The sequence below is a fragment of the Clupea harengus genome, chromosome 26 (genome assembly GCF_900700415.2).
Source record: "Clupea harengus chromosome 26, Ch_v2.0.2, whole genome shotgun sequence".
NCBI lineage: Eukaryota > Metazoa > Chordata > Actinopteri > Clupeiformes > Clupeidae > Clupea > Clupea harengus.
Window position 1 is genome coordinate 7,654,175 of NC_045177.1, and position 12,028 is coordinate 7,666,202.

Sequence of the window (12,028 nt, forward strand, 5' to 3'; positions counted from 1 at the left end):
ATGGAGCTCCCTGAAAGTATGTAATGTCTGAGTTTGTATGTGTGTGTGTGGGATGTTGGGACAACCAGGGGTTCCCATTGTTTTCCTGTTGAAAGGGCTACATATATGAGGGAGAAAGTCCAAATGTTAGAGCCATTGGGACACTATGTATCACATTACAGACACTTTTGCAAGAGGGGGGTCAACATTTTGGAGCAAGTTAAGAGGTTTCATAAAGCTGCATAGAAATGCTGTATCTTCATATTTTTTCTGATGGGGACAGATATGTACTTTGTGCACAAGCTTGTGGGGTTCGTATCATACAGTCACTCAAACATGGAAAAAACACATTGTGACATAGCTTGAGTTTTTTTTTGCCTTGCTCTAAAAATGTTGTTCTCTTACTTTATAACAAACCTTTGTGGGTATCTGTGCAGTTTCAAGGTGGTGTAATCGGTCAGAAACTGGCCTGTAATGATGAATCTAGAATGAAAATTTAGCAAATTTAGCATATTTCAAAAAGAAAAAAAACTTAATGGGGGATACATGGTACAGAAATGTCATATCAATTCCCATAAATAACACAATCTGGTGTATAGATCATGTACAATTTTAAGATTATTTTTCAATTTAATTTATTTTAAATTCATGAAATTCCGCACAAAATATTATTTTCGTAGTTAAAATGACCTACTTATTAAAGGCTAGACTCCACATAAATACATTCCGATAGTCACCTTTCACCTAAACATGAACCTTTTTAAATGTTGTGTTAGATGGAGGGAAACTATTTAGTAAAGGTGTAAGAACTTTTATTTCAAATTCACTGTAACAGAACCTTTATAACCAAAATAGTTATAACTCAAAATATAGTGGTGAGCAAATCGGGTGCGTCCTGAATTTGGTACATTGTTATAACTGTCAGTGGGGCCTGTCCTGTGGTGTAGAATATGATGCATCTTTCATAGTCAACAATCTCACACTTACTCCAATGCACTCACAATCTCACACTTACTCCAATGCACTCACAATCTCACACTTACTCAAATGCACTCACAATCTCACACTCACTCAAATGCACTCACAATCTCACACTTACTCAAATGTACTAACAATCTCACACTCACTCACACACATTAAATCACTAACACTCACTCACACTGTAAATCACTCACATTCACACACTCACACAGACACTAAATCACTCACTCACACACACATACTCACTCACACTCACACTCACTCTCACACAGACACGAAATCACTCACTCTCACACACTCATACAGACACTAAATCACTCACTCACACACACATACTCACTCACACTCTCACACTCACACTCACTCTCACACACTCACAAAGACACTAAATCACTCACACTCACACTCTCAGGTATTCATTGCACGCTTTCACCAAACAGTCCAAGACAATGAGCATGTGACCGGCACAAACAATTTCACATGATGTGCCCCAAGTCTCATTAAAATCAAATCAAAATGGTGGGAAGAATAACAAATGGGCGGTGGGGGTGTAGGCTTTGTGGAGGAGGACACTTGAACACACCCTACCTGGCCCACAGCAGGGCATCTGGAGGTGCAGAGAGTAGAGAGGAGTCGAGAGGAGAGTAAAATGCATATTCTCTAAAAATGAAACATACTGTATTTATGCAGCTGTAAAGGCAGAAATAAATGGGTGACTTGAAGCGTATTCTACATGGTCTTAGGTAGTGTATTCAAGCTCTCAAAATTAGAAAAAAAAATAATAATATAGCTTTATATTTATACAGCTGATTGTGTATTTTGTGAGTATTTGTTTTTTTTTTACTTTTGAAAATATGCATAACTGGCCATCTTTACAGGCCAGATTAAACCACAAATCCTCATAGAAGTTTGTTTTACAGCAGGAAAACAACTTTAGTTGGAATAGATCTAATACTTTTCATTTTTGGGTGCCTGTATCTAACATAAATCCCTGTGAAATGTACCAAACTGACCAGAACCTTGTAGACCAAGTACACATCTGTCCCGATTAGCATTTGGAAGTAGCCTTTTTGAACCCCTAAACTTGCTTTATAATTTAGGTTTAGATTCTAAATTCCCCCTTTAACTTGATCAATAAATGAGATGGGGAATTAAAACATGCATATATTCATAGAATACAGAACCTCAAGTGCCTTGCTCTTAAGAGGCTGTGTTATTTTTAGGGATGCTGTCCAGTAGCTAGTCTCTTTATTTCATGTGTGTGTGTATGCGTGTGTTGTGCACCTGTAGCTAGTGTCTTTATTTCATGTGTGTGTGTGTGTGTGTGTGTGTGTGTGTGTGTGTGTTGTGTCTTTATTTTATGTGTGTGTGTATGTGTGTGTTGTGCACCTGTAGCGGGGCCTCCACAGAAGCTGGCCCGGCGGGTGTTCACCAACAGCCGGGAGCGCTGGCGTCAGCAGAACGTGAACGGCGCCTTCTCGGAGCTGCGCAAGCTCATCCCCACGCACCCGCCCGACAAGAAGCTGAGCAAGAACGAGATCCTGCGCCTGGCCATGAAGTACATCAACTTCCTGGTCAAGCTGCTCACGACCAGGCCAGCGACAGGCCAATGCGGCAGCCGGGGGAGGTAGAGGAAGAGGAGGAGGAGGAGGATGAAGGTGAGGGCGAGGAGGACGAGGGAGAGGAGGACGTGAAGAACATTCGCCGCCTGCTAAAGCACAACAGCGCGCGGGAAGCTCTCGTCCTCCCAGCCCCCGCACGCGCCCCTCTCCCAACGCTGACGCCGCCCACTTTGGCGGTCGCTCCACACGACAGAGACAACGCGGACGCCGGGATGGCCTCGGCGCGTCGCCCGGCTCCAGCTGCTGCGGCGGCGGCGACACGGACAGTGAGGAGAGCCTGGGGCCCAGGGAGCTCGGGGGTGAAGGGCGGGGGCATGATGGAGAAGGTGAAGGAGCAGATCCGGACGGTGGCCATCTCTAGCCATCAGCGGTGACCCCCGCCGGACCAACGGCCTCGACTGGAGGGATGCAAACTGACACAGCGACACGGACAAAACAGACATGGTGACTGTTGTCGATGTTTTTTTTAGTTGTGTGTGCTCAAGCGTGACACATTTCAAATAAGATAAGATAAACTTTGTCAACTAAAATGATAGTTGACATGGAAGTGAAAGTTTTTTTTTTGCGTTCCTTGATTCATGGCAACCAGTTGACAATAATGTTTTTTTGGATTAATCATATGCATTAAATTTATATGTCATATATATTTTTGTCACATTAATGGTGTAATGTTGATCAGTCATCCTATAATTATGCAATGTGGTACAAGGACTGTGAAGAGATCGATTACCCTTATTGCTGTGCTTTCTATTGCTCTTTATTCTTTATGTCAGATGTTCTTTATAAGACATGCAGTAGACACAGAACCACAAGATACATACATGGGAATGCACTGGAATGTTTCTAATTATGGCCTCAAAGGTATAGCATCGTTCTACAGTAAGAAAACAAAAACTAAAAAGCAAACTAAATTAACATTTTTTAGGTGCAGGTTGTAACTATTTGAATGTGTGCTTCAGGTTGAGTAGCTTGTGCAGGCTGGCTGTAAGTAGCATGCTGTAGTAGCTGGCTGTAGTAACTGGCTGTAGTAGCATGCTGTAGTATGCTGTAGTAGCAGGCTGTAGTATGCTGTAGTAGCTGGCTGTAGTAGCATGCTGTAGTAGCATGCTGTAGTAGCTAGCTGTAGTAGCATGCTGTAGTAGCTGGCTGTAGTAGCATGCTGTAGTAGCTGGCTGTAAGTAGCATGCTGTAGTAGCTGGCTGTAAGTAGCATGCTGTAGTAGCAGGCTGTAGTATGCTGTAGTAGCTGGCTGTAGTAGCATGCTGTAGTAGCTGGCTGTAGTACATGCTGTAGTAGCTGGCTGTAGCAGGCGTGTAGTAGCATGCTGTAGTAGCTAGCTGTAGTAACTGGCTGTAGTAGCAGACTTGAAGAGGAGCTGAAGCTGAGAAGCAGTATTGCCTCAGTTCTGCTCAGTGGTCGCCACGGCAGCCGCTCAGCTGAGGCCGTAACCCACAGCTATGTCATGTTGACTTCGCAGCTTTTGCTTTTTTTTGCGAAAGGCACATTTCTCAGAGCTTTCACAACCAAGTGGCAAGAGCATGTCTCTTTATCTGCCTGCATGTGTTTCATCAAATATATTGACTTCAGTCTTTTTTCACATGGGTGGTGTCGATATTAACTCTAAAGCTATCACTGGCCAGAGTGACAGCACTCTCAACTATCTGAAGAAGTTATTCTCCCCATGCAGACTTTACAAAGAGGCTATTAATGTTTCAAAGGCATCATTAAGTGCTCAAACTGTAACATTTTGAAGTTCTCTCATTCCTCTTTCATGCAACCAATTAGAAAAAAAAGAAACATTCTATTTGGGAAGATATTGTGACATTCAGCATTGTAGACTGTGGAAATAAATAGAATAATCTGAGCAACACTGTTCCCCATTTTGACATCCTCAAACAAACAAACTCTCTCTCTCTCTCTCTCTCTCTCTCTCTCTCAATCAAGCCGTGAAAATGTTTTCCCTCCAACACAAAAAAGACCAGTAAGTCATCACTAACAGGACACTTTCGCTGCCAAGGCAACCAGTCCCCCATACAACGCCTCTGTATTTCTGCACTTACTCAAAACATTTCCTCTTATTCCACTTCAAAAGGGCTGAGTCATGATTAAGTGAAGGTCCCCTAAAATTAGTGTTCTGTGAAGTGTGTGTGTGGATAACCTATTGAAAAGGGGACCTGCTACTATTTTTGGTTGCTTTATTTCAGGCCTTTTCTCTGCAGATCTAGGCAGGGCCCCTTTGTGTCGAGCCGTATTTCAGGCTCGTCGATCAGAAGCACTGAAGACCCCAAGGGATGTCCAGGCCTGGCAGGGGGCGGACACGCCCCTACAGCACAACACGACAGTTTGCGTGAATGTGCCATCAACCTCATTTCCTTGTGTGCATTGTTTTTACATCTAACTTTACTCAGGGAAACCCCCCCCCCCCCTCGTATCGAGCGCTCTCGAATACAGTCTGGCGAGTGACTTGTGAAGTGAGATACACAAAGGAGCCAAAAGCGCTTTTGTGATATCAGTTCGACATGAATCCCAAGCCAAGGCCTCCTCGACTCCGGAGAACAACAGTGGAAAAAAAAAAATCGAGAAGAATTTCAAAGAGAAAACGACATCACCACCGCTGGCGTGTGAAAAATGAGCGTCCTGTGCGGCCGGACGCCGCTGATCCATGACCGGCGTGAGAACCGGTGCGGGTGGAAAACAAAAAGAAATGGCCGCCGCGCTCTTTCATGGTTATTTGGGAGAGAGAGAGAGAGAGGTGTACGCTTTTCCCTTCGTCCCGTACAGCTGTGTGTACGCAAACTGCCCAGGGGTCAAGAGGGAGGTTGCGTGTGTGGGGAGGGAGGTTAGGGTGAGGCTGGGAAGAGGAGGTGGGGGGGGGGGGGTGTGAGAGGAGGTGGTGGTGGTGGTGGTGGTGGGGCTACAGGGGTGTTGTTGCGGTGTGGAAAGGGCAAACGGCATTTGTGGGAGCGCTTGGCTTGGCTGTCCCACTGCACTGTATCAGGTGGCCAGGAAATGGCTACAGTTAGTGCTGTCTCATCGGCGGCCAACGAGCTTCCTGAGGGGGATCTGTAGTGGTAACCGCCGCGTGAAAAAGAGGAGGAAAGAAATGACAAAAAAAGGCGAGAGAAAGTTGTGAAAACAGCAATGTGGTAAAGCCAAACTAGGGGATGTGGGTGTTTGTGTGTGTAGGTTAGGGGTTTGAGGTTCTCTCAGGCCTCTCCCCCCCCCCCCCCACAATAGCTGCCTGCTCCATCCCATCTGACCCCCCTCACCCCCCAAAATCTCCCCTCAAACCCTCTGCTCGGAACACAACAGGAAGAGAGTCTTGCATAACTCTGGCTGGCGCTGCCACTCACAGCACAGCACAGCCAGCCAGGGCCTTGATTTGTTCACTCGCGCCTTCACGGTGTCAGTGCCTTCACAGAGACGATCACTAAGATTTATCACTTTCATTATTTACTGCATCCTTTCCATTTGTGAAACCGTCTAATCATTTCACTGACACACACACACACACACACACACACGCACCAGGGCTGCCGCCAAATGACATTATCTCGCTCCGCCGGTTCATTTTCGACAGCCCTGATGCAAAAACATTTTGCAATACGTTTCGGCCCTTTGTGTTTGCGCGCCATTTCTGAGGCTGCTTTCTTTAAGGGGCTCCGTGTTCGGCCATGTTTCATCCTCTCACTGAAATGGCTCTTATCCTCACAACCTTTAGTACAGTGATAGTTGGCCACATGACCTAACCCTATAAACACTCATTTTGGGTTCTTTCCCCCCCCCTGCTATCCCAGTCTGTCTGATAGAGGAGGCCCAGGGGGTTGGGAGGGTGGTGTGTAGCCCAGAGATAGTGCCAGACGGCCCCCCCCCCCCCCCCCCCCAGCGGGCCCCTGCGGGTGGGCACCACACCCAAGGCTGGCTGGCACGGCCTCTGGCCACCTGCTGGTGTCATCACACAGACCCTCCCCCTCCCCCTGACCCCCCCCGGCCCGGGGGTTACGCCATCGGTGTCGACACGGAGCACTTCCTCTGGGGTGGGTCACATGACACGGCGGCGAGCTGTGTCACTGACCTTGGGTCATGCACACACACACACACACACACACACACACACACACATTTACACACGCACATCAAGTTAAACAACAAACACAACACCAAACACAAAAGAAACAGACGTCCATACCCAAACACACATACCCTAATATATGTGCACTATTTCAGACTGTCACACAGCAAATACTGTAGCTACACAGTTTTGTCCAACACACATGGAGAAATACACACGCAACACACACACACACACACACACACACACACACACACACACACACACACACACACACACACACACACACACACACTAACAGATACTGTCTTAATAAGCATACTCACAGTAGGCATGATTAGGCACTTGATGTACTTGATAAGTTTACTGACACATGATGGTGTTGCTGATTACACCAAATACCTTGTTTCCGTGCCTCTGAGTGGTAATACCTCTTAATAGGCTTGAGTGCCACCTTGTGCAATGGGCAAGAATTTTTCACATTTCATCTCCTTACCCATGGCATCAACTTGTGGAACATTGTCTTAGGAGACATTTCACAAAGTCTTTAACGAAGAATGGCCCTTCATTATCTGCTGTGAGGATGTTGGGAGTTTTACTTGCTTGCAAGTGTTTTTATATTCTGCATACTCTAACCAGAGCATGGTGTGGTTTACTGTTTATAAAAAACAACATAGAGCTGACAGAGTCTTCAACATTACAACACAGAATTGTATCAGGGACCAAGAGATTTAATCTACTTTCCTCTAAATGTACAGGTGCTTTAAGAACAAAGTATATATGTCATCAGTACTTTTAAATTTGCTTCATCAAGATGATAACAGACTGGCAAGGAATGGCAAGATCCAGATGAACACTATATCTAGTATAAACATCAGTCAGTCAGTCAGTCAGTCAGGTCAGTCAGTCAGTCATAGTCAGTATACATATATTGTCATTCAATGTCATTATATTTCAGTCAATTAATCCCCATAAGCAACCGGAGTGCTTAGGATCTTTCTTCTCGTCCACTTTCTGTCCATCGCTGTCTGTCTGTTTGCTGAGCTTCCGTCTGGCCACTTCAGCGAGAAGCAGCGCTCCGGTGGCCCCCACAGCCCCTCCGAGGAGTCCCCAAAGAAGGCCCCTAGACTCCCACCCAGCAGGGCCCACCGGCCAGCAGCCTGGGCACCCTCTTCATCCGGGTCCCCACCTTCTCCCCACGGAGCGAAGGAACGAAGTGGACTCGGCGGCGGGGGGGGAGAGAGAGAGAGCCGGGACGGAGTCCAGCTTGACATCTTCTCTGCCTCATCCCTCGTTCTCTCCTCTTCCATCGCCTCATCCTCCTCTTCCTCTTCCCCGTCAACGTCCTCCTGCAAGGGGACCAGGTGGCCGGGAGGAAACGCGTACTCTCCTCCTCCTCCACCTCCTCCTCTGTCCTTCCCCGCTCCATCCTCCTCTCTCTCCTGTCCTGCAGGATCTCCTCCTGTCTCTCCCTGACGCGGCTCTCGGCCTCCTGGTAGAGCGGGCAGCTGTAGTGGCCTCCTCCGCTCTCCCTCACCGTCTGCTCCACCTTCTCCAGCAGCTCCTCCACGCTCTCCTCCCTCTCTCTTGCCTCCTCCTCTCCTCCTCTGCCCGCATTCCCGGCTCCCTCCAGGATGTGATAGCGGTCCCCGCACCTCTCCACCGCCCTCAGCAGGTCGGACGCTTGGAGGCGATGTGCTCCTCCACCTCCGTTGTCCCTCTCCTCCATCTCCCCCCCTCCTCCAGGCAGTCGGAGTGGGTGAAGAGGACCAGCGTGTGGTCGCTCACCGCCCGGGGCCGAACACCCCTCCAGGGCCCCGAGAAGGGCCTGCAGTCGGGCCGGGGCCGGGGGCCCGTTCACGGGGACGCAGAGCCAGGAAGGCGTGGGGCCCCGGGACGAGAGGGCCACGCAGGAGGAGAGTGGGAGCGCACCTCCTCTCGGAGCGCTCCGAGCAGAACCAGTCAGGGGTGTCCACCACTGCCACCTGGTGGAGGGAGGAGGGAAAACAGGGTGGTGAGGACAGGAGAGAAAGAGAAGGGGTGGAAGAGGTAGGTGAGGTAATGGAGAGGGTGTGTGAAAGGGAGATACGTGGAGAGAGAGATTAGGTGAGGAGGGAGGAAGATAGGAAGACAAGATGAATGGAACGAGAGAGAGAGGAAGAAGAAAACAAGACACAGCAGTTTCAGAGGAAGTGAAAACAATCCATCCATCCATCCATCCATCTGCCTTAAACCATGAAGCTATTAATCCTTCACTGCTTTTAGTGGGAAAACAATACTGTCCAAATACAAATCAGAGAGAACTATAAAACTCAAAGACATGATTATATTCAATAACTGATACAAACCGCCAATGGATACTGAGGACACCACCATCAGAAATGACACACACTAAACCCTGGTAGGCATTTGAACCCGTTGTTGGTAGATCAGATATGAGATTGTTTGGGTGAGGAGGTTTTGGGTTGGGTACTCACGCGTGTGTCGCCCAAGGATGGCCCGGCCCTTCTCACACTGCTGGGGTGACCTGCGGCGTCGGGCCGAGACTCAAACTCCCTCCGGCCTAAAATGACATTCCCTGCGGCGCTCTTGCCCGACCCGGTGCGCCCCAGAAGAATCAGCCTCAGCTCCGGTGCCGAGGTGGAATCTTGATCTGGTCAGGATCCGTGGTAGGCTGAAATAAGGACGACACACCATGCCTCAGGATCCAGTGGGGATCTTTCCATTTAATGTTAAAAGAAAAACACGAAGTTTCATAGATTATTAGGCTTTTGGTTCACGTATGTGGCGACTTACCGCTTTTGAGGGCTTTCTTGTCAACGGTCTCTGAGATCTGTCTGAGAACGGCTCCCTCTAGAGGAAAAGAAGGAGAATTTCAACCAAATGTCATTAGATGTTGAAGCATGGCACGGGCCTTGTACAGTGGGTTCACTAGTTCCACATCTACTCAGCTCTTTGAAGTCATATCATCACTTCCACGCCACTTCCAGTGAGGTTCCTGCTGACATCATGAACAATAGTACATAAATCTACCATGTCAGTATGCCTGAATTCTACTGTTTATATCTGTGAATAACTGGAACCCAGGTGTTTTGTGTTACCAGTTGTGAGGTCATCTGAGAGGCTATCTGGGATCAGCTTTCTAAACTTGGAGATGACCCAAAACATTCCATATTAAAAACGAGTTAAAGCAACGCTCACAGGAACCCCATGGAAAAGCTGAGACTGAAATGAGTTAAAGCAACAAAAGTGTCCTGTCATGTTTAGCAGAACAAAGCACATCAGACTGATTCAGTCAGATAAAGACACACCCAAATCTTTCCAAAGGAATTTCAGGAACGTTTTCTTCTGCTTTATCGTTCACTTGCCAATGTTCTCTCCCTATTCTACGATTCTGGAACATTCAGTGCAGTACCTGTAGTTGCTTGGGAACTGCCGTTCCTCTTCAAGTGTTTGTCTTCAGAAACCTGCTGCTGCTGCTCAAGGAATTCCTGTTTCTGTGGCAACATCTGGGAGTGGAGGCCATTGGCCCCTTCCTCTGAAGTGACTCTTTCTATCTTCTCTTGTTTTTCTCTTGCTGCTCTCTCTTTCTCTCTCCTCTCCATCTCTGCTTTCTCTTTTCTCTCCATCTCTGCTCTCTCTTTCTCTCTCCTCTCCATCTCTACTCTCTCTTTCTCTATCCTCTTCATCTCTGCTCTCTCTTTCTCTTTCCTCTCCATCTCTGCTCTCTCTTTCTCTCTCCTCTCCATCTCTACTCTCTCTTTCTCTATCCTCTTCATCTCTGCTCTCTCTTTCTCTTTCCTCTTCATCTCTGCTCTCTCTTTCTTGAGTCTATCTTGTTCTTTTTCAAACATTTCTCTCTCCGTTCTTTCTTTCTCTCTCCTCTCAATCTCTACTCTCTCTTTCTCTCTTCTCTCAATCTCTGTTCTATCCTTCTCTCTCCTCTCCATCTCTACTCTCTCTTTTTCTTTTTTCTCCATCTCTGCTCTATCCTTCTCTCTCCTCTCCATCTCTGTTCTATCCTTCTCTCTCCTCTCAATCTCTGCTCTCTCTTTTTCTCTCTCTATTCTCTCCTTTTCTCTTCTCTCTGTCTCCACTTGCATTTTCTTAAACCTTTCCTCTTCTCTCTCTTTCTCCAGTCTTTCTCTCTCACATCTTCCCTTATCCACTCTCTCTCTCTCCTCTCTCTCTCTCCTCAGTATTTCTCTTTCTGCTCTCTCTTTCCCCAGTCTCTTTCTCTCTGCTCTCTCATTCTCTCTCCTCTCCTCCTCTGCTCCATCCATCTTGGTCTTCTGTAGTAATTCTCTGTATCCAGCTCCCACTCTTTGTTTGATGCGTGGCGGCTCTGTGTCCACCACCACCTCATCTGTCAGCCTCTGGGTCCCAGACAGGGGGACGTCCTTCTCTCTCCTCTCCATCGCTACTCTCTCTTTCTCTCTCCTCTCAATCTCTGCTCTCTCTTTTTCTCTCTCTATTCTCTCCTTTTCTCTTCTCTCTGTTTCCACTTCCATTTTCTTTAACCTTTCCTCTTCTCTCTCTTTCTCCCCGTCTTTCTCTCTCACATCTTTCCTTATCCACTCTCTCTCTCTCCTCTCTCTCTTTCTCCAGCATTTCTCTTTCTGCTCTCTCTTTCCCCAGTCGTCTTCTCTCTGCTCTCTCATTTTCTCTCCTATCTTCCTCTGCTCCATCCATCTTGGTCTTCTGTAGTAATTCTCTGTATCCAGCTCCCCACTCTTTGTTTGATGCGTGACGGCTCTGTGTCCAAACCACGCGCCGTCTCCACCACACCTCATCTGTCAGCCTCTGGGTCCCAGACAGGGGGACGTCCTTCTCTCTCCTCTCCATCGCTACTCTCTCTTTCTCTCTCCTCTCCATCTCTACTCTCTCTTTCTCTCTCCTCTCAATCTCTGCTCTCTCTTTTTCTCTCTCTATTCTCTCCTTTTCTCTTCTCTCTGTCTCCACTTGCATTTTCTTTAACCTTTCCTCTTCTCTCTCTTTCTCCCGTCTTTCTCTCTCACATCTTTCCTTATCCACTCTCTCTCTCTCCTCTCTCTCTTTCTCCAGTCGTCTTCTCTCTGCTCTCTCATTTTCTCTCCTATCTTCCTTTGCTCCATCCATCTTGGTCTTCTGTAGTAATTCTCTGTATCCAGCTCCCACTCTTTGTTTGATGCGTGGCGGCTCTGTCTCCACACCACGCGCCGTCTCCACACCAGGCGCCGTCTCCACACCACGCGCCGTATCCACCACCACCTCCTCTGTCAGCCTGGGCCTCTGAGTCCCAGACAGTGGGACACCCTGGATGTAGCAGCCTCCATGCTGCACCATACGCTCCACCTAGCCAGAGGAAAATGGGTTAGATCAGTGGAACAACCAT

General features: G+C 47.7%; 1 protein-coding gene across 1 annotated transcript in view; it reads left to right on the top strand.

The window, feature by feature from the left end:
• lyl1 (LYL1 basic helix-loop-helix family member) overlaps nucleotides 1-2,956 on the top strand; it is an 8,401-nt gene extending 5,445 nt beyond the window's left edge. Inside the window, exons 3-5 of the mRNA XM_031563497.2 lie at nucleotides 1-16; nucleotides 2,356-2,587; nucleotides 2,776-2,956. The exon at nucleotides 1-16 is cut by the window's left edge and continues 79 nt beyond it. Of these exons, the coding sequence (XP_031419357.1) occupies nucleotides 1-16; nucleotides 2,356-2,587; nucleotides 2,776-2,956 (429 nt within the window). The remainder of the gene's footprint in view (nucleotides 17-2,355; nucleotides 2,588-2,775) is intronic.
• Nucleotides 2,957-12,028: the final 9,072 nt, after the last annotated feature.